Source organism: Bombyx mori, chromosome 7 (genome assembly GCF_030269925.1).
Source record: "Bombyx mori chromosome 7, ASM3026992v2".
NCBI lineage: Eukaryota > Metazoa > Arthropoda > Insecta > Lepidoptera > Bombycidae > Bombyx > Bombyx mori.
The window spans coordinates 7,075,205-7,088,027 of NC_085113.1; the positions used below are offsets into that span (position 1 = coordinate 7,075,205).

At 35.2% G+C, this 12,823-nt stretch overlaps 1 protein-coding gene across 7 annotated transcripts in view; it reads left to right on the plus strand.

Annotated features, from left to right (window-relative positions):
- LOC101738815 (uncharacterized) overlaps positions 1-12,823 on the plus strand; it is a 68,184-nt gene that overhangs the window by 29,183 nt on the left and 26,178 nt on the right. For all 7 annotated transcript variants that reach the window (XM_038011916.2, XM_038011913.2, XM_038011918.2 and 4 more), the window contains one exon: positions 11,500-12,779. In XM_038011916.2, coding sequence (XP_037867844.1) covers positions 11,500-12,779 — 1,280 coding nt within the window. The remainder of the gene's footprint in view (positions 1-11,499; positions 12,780-12,823) is intronic.

Here is a 12,823-nt window from a genome sequence, read left to right on the forward strand (position 1 = left end):
TGATGCTAATACCAAATAAAACGCACTTTTACTAACAAATATAAATGTTGCGTATTAAATGAGATGTTGCTTAAACCAAATAGTCTTTCACCTCTTGATATGTAATATTGATAAGATTGTCATACGGGCTTATAGAGCGATCACTGCGTTTAAATCATTCATCCACAGTAATATTACTTGACTGTCCCTTTCGTTCTGATTCTTTTCTAAGTGTGTGACATACTCGTACACAAAGCCAGTCGCAACTGTTAGTTAAACTAAATTAACACAGCATGATTTTATTCCGTAGAGTTGCACAAAATTTGGTATATTACTTATGTTGTGTAAAAGGGGGAAATGGTAAATGAAAATTTAGTCAATTTAGGGAAAGCTTAAGAATGCATATCTTAAGAAACTTTTAAACGAAAGCCTCGTCGAGGTTTGTCGTAATCGTAACTAAAACTTCTGATTTACGTCAGGGAAGAAGTCCAATAGTAGGTGATAGAAGAAGTTTTGAATTTCTCATTAGAATCGCGAGGGACGCCGGAATGCCGGTCATCGGCGTTTCAACCGTTATCTTCTAGCCGTTGTGTTGTTTAATAAAGCTCACCCGAATAGATCCACATGCATCATCGGTATGCTGCCCTTCGATTAGAACCAGCGCGAGTTGTAGGTTTCTACTTAAACTCATCCCGGTTGCTTTCGTAAAACCAGGGCGTGCAAAGCGCGAAGACGTTTTTCTTAGGATTATTCATTACCGAAGTAACATTTTATTTTTATTTATTTTTCGTTGCCCTTGTAGGCAGACGAACATACGGCCCACCTGATGGTGAGTGGTTAACGTCGCCCATGGACATCAGCAATGCCGGGGGCAGAGCCAAGCCGCTGCCTAGCGCTTAATACTCTCCTCTTCGTTTGAAGACGGACATGTCATAGCGCTCGGGAAACACCGTGGAGGGGAGCTCATTCCATAATATAAATATTGTTGGCTATTTCTGCACGATGCATTGGAGTTTCTAAAAGAAACGACAAATGTTCAAGGAGAAATTTTGAATAGAACCGTTTTCTTAAGGTCACATGACGTGAGATACACACGGTCATAACACGGCCACCCCTGTCGGAACCTGCGTAGAAAGGAGCACGCTGACTCCAAGGACGACGGCGTGCCCGGCGGTTGTTCACCTCGGCAACAAGAATGTGCGGGATCGCGGGAACTGATTGCTTGCGGTCCGGGCCAGTCGACAGTCATCTTAGAATACTACATTCCGTTAGTACGCAGCGCAAACCTATCTTCCTGCTTGGTTTTTGTTCTCTACTTCTGGTTTTAGTATTGATCGACAATTACGAATTGACTGATGTACAGTACTGAGTTGTCCACTTTATCTTTCGTTATCAAATTTAAGGCAGTTTTTTTTTGTACAGCGTTATAGATACCTACTGATTCTTACCGACGAAAATATAATACGTTTGAAGTCATTGTGGCCTAAAGGATAAGACGTCCGGTGCATTCGTATGTAGCGATGCACCAGTGTTCGAATCCCGCAGGCGGGTACCAATTTTCTAATGAAATACGTACTCAACAAATGTTCACGATTGACTTCCACGGTGAAGGAATAGCATCGTGTAATAAAAATCAAAACCCGCAAAATTATAATTTGCGTAATCACTGGTGGTAGGACCTCTTGGGAGTCCGCACGTTGTAGATGTCTATGGGCTCCAGTAACCACTTAACCCCAGGTAGGCTGTGAGCTCGTCCATCCATCTAATCAATAAAAAAAAAAACGTAACCACGAAATGGTTACGATAATTTCAAAATTTAATATTTCGCGTAAAACTATAGCCGTTGCTAATTACTGATGAAGCGGCAGAGCATTGAGAGTTTTATTAGTTGTCTTACCTTCTTTTTAACAGGGTAGTCGCTATCAAAATAATGGCAGCCATGTTTCAAATTTGGAAATTACATTCACATAGGCTGCCTAGGTCGAGAGCTCAACTACAGCCATAAAAACAGATGAATAAATAATTAGGTATTACTTTTTGCTTAGCATAGCACACTTGCAAAAAACATATGTTAGTAAATTATTTAAACATTTTTAGGTCGATTTTATCGATCACGGTTACATCATTATATTATTACATAAATAGGTACCACTCATGATTCAAAAAACAAAAATTATTTATAACAAATTCCACTTTCATGACATGACTGAATTGGTGGTGTCGTAATTACTGCCCTTGACTACTGGGCTTGGTCGGGTCGTAGGTCGGCAGGGTCGTGGATTCGATTTACACATCGGAAAAAAATCATGTGATGTACAGGTTTGTTTGCTCTTGGACTGGATGTTTAATATCTGTATCTGTAACATTTGTATTTATTTATAACTATTTAAGTACGTATGTACATCAGTTTCTGGCCCCCATAGTACAGGGAATCTTGTTTGGGGCCCTAATTCTGCAAGAGTATAAAAATGTATATTCAAAAACATTAACTTTCAAAGATTACAAAGAAATACCATGAAAATCCATCAAACATTACTATTTTTATTAATATGGAAAAAAAAAACATACTGTAGTCATCTAAAGAAATCGTCCTGTATTACGAATCCCTCCCCTATTTTTCAATTGAAGATTGTCTTAATAGCTATTAAGTTATCCCGTTTTTGTGTGTAGTTGTAGATTTTAACGCTACAAATGAGTTAAAAATAATAATTACAAAGCAAAGTTTGCGCCTATTACCGTGCTATGACTATGCGTTGAGGTCTCGACGTTTTTTTGCCAATTCTATAGCTTGACGTCATCCGCTAAATTTGATTTCTACAATAAATAAAAACAGCTATTGATCTTTGCCTTTTGAAAGTGGAGTTTTTGGTTGTTTTTTTCAAAAGCTCACGTGAATTTACATCGACTATTTCGCGAGCGCTCTGTTAGTCGAAACTCGAACATAATCATTGATGCCACAAGTTTTTGATTTAATTTAAGTACAAACTTTATCGTTTTGTAACTAACTGTCTGTCACTGATATTTTTTTATAAATAGTGTTTTTTTTTTATGCATTTTTATTCCATGATAACAATACACTTTCTGTACAGATATTACGATCTTGGGGATTGTTATTATTATGAGTTTGTGGCTTGATATTGAACTTGAATAATTGCAACCCTTGAGGGCTTTGTGTCATTCTCCTATCCTCTACTTTTTATTTCTAAAGATAGTCCGAAAGTGAAACTCAATAGTGTTTGGAGATGTGAGAACATAGACATTCTGTTCCGGGTACCCTTTGCCCAAGAAGTTTATCGTTGTCTTAGGAATTCAAACCTCCAAAGTTTGTTATGTATAACCTCAACTTCCACCATACAGAATTATAGATGAATTGGTGAAGCTTCAGTTGTTGGGTTACATGGTTCGATTTTTCCATAAAACATTTCCACAATTGAATTTTGAAATTTGAAATGTACATTCATCAAATCAAACTACCAAATATGACTAGTTCGAAGGAAAAAAATAAGAAATGTATACGTACAGAATAAGGGGTGTAATATAACAATTTCGGTTTGATGATTATAGCACTGTGAGCGGCGAAAAAAATGTATAATACAGCAAATATAATCCAGTAAGGGATTGTTGAGCAATACGGGCGAGATTCAAGAACACTTCGTATAATTAATGCTTTTAAATCGGGGACTACAGGGTATGAAGGCGACACAAAAATATTAAATATTATGGAAACCAGTCCCATACTTCTTACAATTAAATGCTTAGCAGACTTCGGACTCGGATGTGATCGATTTTATCAAATTGCGTCGGCGTAGCGATTAGCAACTGGCAGCGAGCGTTTAATTCGTTAATCGTTTGTCAGTTAATTGTTTCCTTTGAGCGTCACGATCCATACTCAATAGCTAAGGGCATTTCAAGTTTGTTATTCTTAGAAAGATAACGACTGATTGTTTCATAAACAAGATAGAGGATCAGAGATCAGGACATCTGCGATATACGCACTAAATCAGATGTTTACCTAACATTCGAAATAGACTAAAAGTACTATTTTTTAATTTGATTGCTGTAGCTTTATGGAGCATCTGTTGAATCAGATACTTGAAACTAAGCATGGGGAATGTTCTTTTTTGTTTACGCAAATACATAGAAGTGATCGTTTCTAGAAGCTTCTGGAATTATTTGAAAGGGTGGAGGTGATTGAGCTCACGATCGACGGCGTTAGGAAATTACTGGAGACGAAAAACATCACGACGTGATTACTGACACCAACCTTGAGACATCGGGTTAAAATCTACGGAATCTGGTTAGCCACATGATATTACAAATACAAAAACCATCATTGAAACAAATCCTTAAGTTATACATACATACGAGTATAACTACCCCAATTGCTTCCATGTTCTTTTTGATGTAACACAGCGTTTGAATAAAACAATGAAAGGAGAACCATGTCAGTAGGCAATACGTGCAGGTGTAAGAACATATAATGAGTATTAATGTGAAAATCGTGAGGTGAATTTGTTTTAGACCATTAACAACAGTTTGGCGGTCGAGACTCGGACGAAGCGTCGCGTCGGTGTCGTTCTGAATAAATCACTTAACTTTTACATGCTTTATCTATAACTAGCGACCCGTCCTCGCTTCGCTTCGGAAACTGTATTTTATTATTGATTTCTCCACTATTTAATGGATGTTATTATACATATAAACCTTCCTCTTCAATCACTCTATCTATTAAAAACCGCATCAAAATCCGTTGCGTAGTTTTAAAGATTTAAGCATACATAAGGACAGACAGATATAGGGACAGACAGATATAGAGACAGAGAAAGCGACTTTGTTTTATATTATGTAGTGATATGTATAATTTAAATCCTATATTGCTATTGCTAAATTTAAATGCTGATATTTTATTAGCCACAGTATGGACAGATAGAAAATACATCGGGGTCGTGTTCACGGGACAAAATCGTAATGCAAAAATCAAACGCGTGAATTGTATTATAAATTTTCATTTTATTTGTGATCGTTGGCCGTATTTTGATTTGTGGACCCGCAAGGGACCGCGTTGTAAATATCTACTAACTAACGAATGCTACTTTCCGGTTTAACGTTGCATACTTTTTAAAATGTTGCTATATTTTGTTTTGTTTTTTAATTTCTAAAATCTAATGAAATCGAATCTATAAAAACTGACTTGTAAGCAGAGAACGAATAGAAAAAACTACCGAAACCTTTCTTTCGATTATTTCGTCTTTTTCTTGTTCTTTAGAAAAAAACGTTGACGTCAATTATTTAAGTAGTCGCTAAAATTACGTAAAATATTACGTCGATGGACATAGTCGGTTGTCGCAGTGCGCTGGTGTCTCGGTCTCAGAGAGCTCCTTACGCAATGACTTGTGAAACCGATGTGATGTCTATAAAATTCACACTTGAGCGGAGTTCGGATATAATTAATATACCGGAAATATAAACTTTTTTTCAGATAAACGAGTGACTAATAAATTTATAGTTTTGTTAGTTAAATTTACATTAGCGTAACTAATTAAGAAAAAAAACAATTACAGATTGTTTATTTTTGTTTAGGAGTTATGCTAATAACCGTCACCCACGCTGTTTAGTCTGCAGCGAAAATATAATGTACCCAATAACGTATACATTGCGGGACGAGTATTCGGTGTTGAGAAGTGGTTTATTTGGCCCGTGGCCAGGCGACGTGACGCCGACCCGACACTGCCGAAACACGATTGATCTTTCTTTCAATGTCAATCTTACTGGCCGACCTACATAATGGCACGAGACTTGATTTGTAAATGAAATATCTAAAGAAAATAGACGCGTAGGTAATAACAATAATATTATTGGTGCTTTCGGATTTTATTTGATTTTAATTCACGATACTCTATCTATTATAATAAATACATGCGCTCCAAGAGATAGCTGTGAAAGTTACTAAAATATCTTGAAATTAGAAGTTATCAGCGGTATCGCGACCGTTCATTTTATAACTTATTTGTTAAATAATAACAATATTAAAAATATGTTGCATTTTCCCGGAATATTTATCCATGTTTGATCCATAAATTACCAGTCGATTTGTAGGTCGATTTGTAGGTAAAGTTATAAACCATCGAACACACTGTATTAATACTTGGCGTTGTTCGAGTCATGTCATTAATCATGGTAAAAGTATCCAGTGCGCTAATTAAGGCTACAGACTATCTTTCTCAGTAATATCATTCAAAGCCATTTACCCATTTTATTGTGGTTATGTAGCAAACTTATAAACATACGATCTTTCATAATATTTTGAATCTATACTAATATTATAAAGCTGAAGAGTTTGTTTGTTTGAACGCGCTAATCTCAGGAACTACTCAGGAGGCTATATAACATCACGCTAAGACCAATGCAGGCGTAACACCAATAAAGAATGCTTCAAAATCGTTTTTTTTCCCGTTTGAAAGCTTCCACTGCGTGCGCTGCGAAAACGGTTAAAGTTTCGCTAAAGTAATGTATGAGAGAATTGTTCCCCTTTAAAAGATCTTAAAAATAATCTGCGACAGCATATGTCTATTTATGTTAAACTTGGCTCACTATAACGTTTTTTTATGCTAACCAAATTTGTTCTAAAATAAAGCATTATTTAATTAACTATTTTACTATTGCATTATTTATTTAACTATTCCACGCTGACGAATTCGCGGGTAAAAGCTAGTAATATTATTAATTAGAAGTAAAGATTCAATCTGTTGTTTGTGTGTTGTTAATTGTCTATGGGAGTCGAATGAAACTACAGTGTATCCTCCCGTTCTCATAATCTCATCTGCCATCTGCTCACCCATTGACACGAGACCGCAGTCTCAATTGCATCCCTTCGAATTGGAACGGATGACTTCTTTGCGGCAAAAATAGACCGTTTTTTTTACACGGATTAACAAAAGATATCCCTTCCCTTATAAATTAAACTAAAAAAATACCTATGCAATACATAGTTTGTTTCACTATATTATTTAATTTATTTCATAAAAAAAAAGAATTGAAGAACATTGGAAGTTTAATAAAAAGCTGCTATCAAATTTTTATACGTACTTTCCAATTTCGAATGTTGAATACGCTAATGTGATCTCAGTTTATTTTAATTTTCTAATGATATTAAAGTCGTTTGTCGTATGAACCATTTCAATTATTCCAAGCATTTTTTTCTTAAAAATCTATAATATAATACTCGTAATGATAACAAATGAAATTTATTGGTTCAGAAACGTGCTCGTAAAATAGAAATAACAGTTCCATTTCAACATTCTCACAGTCATTCCGATAATGAGAAATACAATTTTAGAAAAATGAACTCATTAGCAACGGCTACTCTGTTGCATAGGATGCGGTCGGATTGACATTCCGTCGTATATTCTATCTTCCGGTCATTAGCCGGTGTCGTATTGTATTCTGAAGAGACTTGTGGTCCGGATGGTAAGGTGTGACTGTAGAATAAACAAGGTTTATGTTAATTATTAAACGATCGGTACCTGCTAATTGATTTGTCTTGAAAATTAAGTATAGTTTTAATATTACTAGTGGTCCCTCAGTAGTTGAAATTCGACTATAATTATTGATTAAAACTATAAGTTTGAACATCATTATGGTTCTATGGTAAAAGACTTTATTTCTGTAATCACAGATTTCTCCAAGAGTACGCTATAGAAAAATAATATTAATATTTAAATATTAATCTATTCTCAATTTGACCACATACTTTACCAGTAAACAAAAGAGTAATATGCGTGTGTGTGTGTCAGATACATGGTAGTGTGTGTAATGTTTTCTTTATTGATTTAATGTATTCTTATGTATAATTTAAAGAAAATATTAGCATTCTGCACTCTATATTCTCTATAAGTTTGGGAAATTTCATACTCCTCGGTCCGCGCAATTTTCGTAAAAAGGGATAAAAAGTTTCTGCTTCACGTATAAATATATAGATTTACGTATGGTTATTATGAAGATGGTACTGCTATCGGTATTACAGAATTGAGGTATTAAAATGAAACTTTGTTCAGAAACAATTTTTATCTTGTATTTTTTATTTACTAAATTATGCAGTAAATGAGGCGAGCAACTCACAAACTTATCTTAAATGTATTTAAAAAAAAAAACTTTCTATATCGATTTAATCTAATGTTCATTATAAATAACCGAAAATATTTAAATCACAGAGTTTCACTTCGAATAATTGATAATAAATGTTAATTCGTCATCTCTTTATTTTTTAACTTCACGAAATAAAACGAAACTAGGTGACGTTATCAACACAGTACGATTAGCACATTCATATTTAGGACGCCGACTGTTCATCTATACTTATACTTAATTTTATAAAGAGGAAAGATTTGTTTGTTTGTTTGTATTGAATAGGCTCCGAAACTACTGAGCCGATTTGGGAAATTCTTTCACTGTTTGGAAGCTACACTATTCCCGAGTGACATAGGCTAAATCTTTTTTGAAAAAAATTAGAGATTCTTACTAAAACTTCAATAATGTAACCCAATGTGTAAAAAAATTACTTAAAATATTCTTTACATCGCGTGCCCTGCGAAAACTATTTATGATAGAATAAAATAATGTACTACGACTTTGTAGAACCCATTATTATTTACAAAGAGTGTCGCGACAGCATATGTCTAACTATTATAGTTATGCCGGAATAAGTGTTCTTTTATTTAAAAAAATAAAACAACGTCAAATATCGTTGACATTTTTGTTAAAGACCCGAGCGGAGCCGGAGCGGGCCGCTAGTAAGATAATATTATTATTCATACAAAACTGCTTAGATTATTATCTTTAGTGCTAAGCTTGGGAAAAAGTTATCGCCGCTGTGCATTCAAAACTACAAATTTTGTTGCGAAAATTGTTGTTCAAAACGATTATAATTTGGTCAATGCTTTTTTTTATTGCTTAGATGGGCGGGCGAGCTCACAGCTCACCTGGTGTTAAGTGGTTAGTGGAGCCCATAGTCATCTACAACGTAAATGCGTCACCCACCTTGAGATATAAGTTCTAAGATCTCAGTATAGTTACAACGGCTGCCCCACCCTTCAAACCGAAACGTATTACTGCCTCACGGTAGAAATAGGCGGGGTGGTGGACCTACCCGTGCGGACTCACAAGAGGTCCTACCGCCAGTAATTACCCAATTTATAATTTTTCGGGTTGATTTTTATTACACGATGTTATTCCTTCACCGTGGAAGTCGATCGTGAACATTTGTTAAGTACGTATTTCATTAAAAAATTGGTACCCGCGTGCGGGATTCGAACACCGGTGCATCGCTAGATACGAATGCACCGGACGTCTTATTCTTTAGGCCACGACGACTTCAAAATATTCCATTATAAAACAATTACAATAATTGCAATAATAATCAATCACAATAATAAACATAATAATATTATAATAAAATTCAAATGTCAAGTCAATCAAAAAAATAATTTATAATCAATAATGAACAGTTTCAACTTCATAATCACAAATAGGTACATATGGGCTTAACTGGGTGATGGCCCGCTTACCTACATATTTGCTATGTAATCTTAATAGGCAGAATATTCAAAGAGCTAAACAAATACAAGTAATTAGAAGTGTAATACGAAGCAACACAAATCGAACAACAAATACGTAATGGTTATCTATATCTATACTAATATTATAAAGAGGAAAGATTTGTTTGTTTGTTTGTATTGAATAGGCTCCGAAACTACTGAACCGATTTGAAAAATTCTTTCACTGTTTGTAAGCTACACTATTCCCGAGTGACATGATCTATAATATTTTTTGAAAAAAACTAGGGGTCCTTATTAAAACTCCAATAATGTAACCCAAGGTGTAAAAAAAATACCTAAAATTTTTGTTCACGACCCGAGCGGAGCCGGAGCGTGCCGCTAGTCATGGGAATAAACACTTAGGGCTTTGATGTAGTCGTCGTTAGCAAAAACTTTACTTTGTCGTAAATTGAAAATAAAATAAAAGGGAATTCACACGATCCTTTCGAATGGCGGTTGTTTGATACGCGTGGGAAGGGATCATGTTTTTCCAATGGGATTTAACAACGAAATGTGTTTAGATATAGTTTTTGCTGCCCGTATACTAATCTAATGTTAGCGCTTGAAAGAATTGAAATTAAGTTCGAATTAACGAAGTTAAATATCTTTTAATCAAGCTTATCTGCAGTACAAAATTAACACATCAACAAAAGGATATGGGGTTCGGTGGCGAATTGATCTTGACGAAATCGGAACCGTTATAATTTAATACTGTCATCTATAAACTAATTCTATAAATGAGAAAGAAAGAAGAAGAAAGAAACATCAAAACACACAAGTTTTGATGTTTCGTACTCAATCACGCAAAAATGGCCGAATTAATAACATATACCTATGCCTTTTAACAAAACTAAGTAGATGGGTCTTGATATAGCTTGATCACGTGTCTCTAGATTAGTGACTGTATTCACGATATGACTATTAATTCTTCTACACATCTGCAGTAATAGTAATAAAATAATAAACACAAATGTATCGGCCAAAGGTTCAAATTAACTCTTAACTGCAATCCACATATGACCTAACTGACCTTCTCCAGTGACATGTTTATTTATGCTTTTAAACTTTTAAAAATCAATAAAGTCTTAGCGTTAAGAATAGAATTATATTGAATACAGTAAGACAGTACCAAATTTGTATTGTCATTTACAATGGGCAAGAAAAATAATAATTGAAACGATAATAACTAATTATACAACTTCATTCGATTATTGCAATAGAACAAAAAATATTCCATTTAAATTCTGGGCTCGATATAGAAATCACTACATTACGTGATACTAGAACTCTTTTGTAAATTCTCCATAAAATAAGCACGAACTTTATCAGACTTCAATGCCAGTCTGTCTTTTCGATGAACCACGGATAAAATTGAATTGTTCCGCTTATTATGATATTGATCACGCAACTCCATACACGTAATGTTCGATACGTACCTACACAGTATTTCATTAGATTTGTATCAAAGTCATCGGGAAGATTTACCTTTTTTTATAGTGTACTAGCCGACCCAGCAAACGTTATTTTGCCATATACATTATTTCTAGGATTTTTTTTTTGTTTTTTGGGCGGACCACCAACTTAACCTTTAGGGGTATGAAAAATAGATGTTGATCGATTTTCAGACCTACCCGATATGCGTACAAAATTTTTTTAGAATCGGTTGAGCCATTTCAGAAGGGTTTCGCAACAAACACCCCGACCGAATTTTATATATTAGATTTAATCGTAAACGTCGGCGATTCATTTTAAGGGACAGCTCTACTTTGATTCTTTATTTAATACACTATTTATCTACTTTATTTGTGTGATTTTTATTAAGTAAACAAATATAAGGCCTTGTTTTAACAAGGAAGGAGCAAGTTTCATACAAGCTTCATTTCCTCATTCCTATCTTTTTTACGTATTGTTCGTTTTTTTGTTACAGGCTCGATCCTCCATCATCACAGACACAGTTCCAAATGGAGAATAAAAAGGCAGCGCCGGCAACACAACAACCTTTTGCACATCAACATCTTATGGCACATCACGTACACCCTAATGGGATGTATTCTCAACACCATCCGCAACTATCAGCCCACCTCACGTCTACACAAACAGATCAAATACCACCGAATGGCGTCATGCATCAGTTATTACAAAGTCAGTATCACTCAAATTTAGACGCACGATCGCCACTATTAGAAAACAGACATGAACAGTATGGCAGTGCGTACTGTCAAAACCAAGATTACGGAAGACAATATGGAGTCAATGATAATTACAACAATTACCAGCAGTCACCTCCAAGACCCGAACGATCTGAAGTCTATCTAGATCATAATGTGAATAGCTCACTCAACCAAAATATATCAGCAGGTTACAACGTGGAAGTTTATCAAGATTATTTAAAACGCAACCCACCGAAAGATTCAAACCAAATTTACCAAAACCATCAGCCTACGTATAGACCAAATGCAAACCAATACAGCTCTAAACCATATTTACCATACTCTAATAGAATAGGGCCCCAAAGCAATACAGAGTTGTTACGAAAACAGTACAACGAAATTCAGCAGATGAAATTGCAGCAACAAATTCATTATCAAAACCAGGCTCAGATGCACCAACAACAAAAGTTCGCTGAGCGACAACTTCTTTTACAGCAAATTCATGGGGTTCAGCCACCTCCCAATTTACAAAATAGTATATATTCAGATAGTTCTTACCGTGATTTAGATAGATATAGTTCTAAAAATGATTATAAGGATTATAGCAGTCCAGAAACACCAAAAGACATAGAAAAGTATGAGAAGAACAATGACTATCGCGAGGTGGAAAATCGTAACCGTCAGTACCAAGAGCCTCAGTGGCAACACAATCAACAAACAGAATACAGAGAACAACATGAAGTTCACAAAAGGCTAGCAGAAGGAGACAAAGGAATCAATAAACCCTCAAATTCAGCTGGTCAAAATCAAAAAAATAACGTAGTTTCCCCTATGAAGTCAACAAGCGAGTCCAGTTCTCCAAGTGTGAAGTCACCGTCTTCAGAGAGCCGGAGAAGTAGCAGCGGAACCCAAGCACTGAGATCACCAACGGCTCAACGAATACCATCTGCCCCGGTAACAGTAGCCGGTATTTTGTATAAACAAGGATCGGATGGCCTAAAAGTATGGCGCAAGAGATGGTTTGTGTTATCCGAATACTGCTTATTTTACTATAAAAGTAAGTACCATATTCTATTACGTATTAACCTATTAACTTCAACA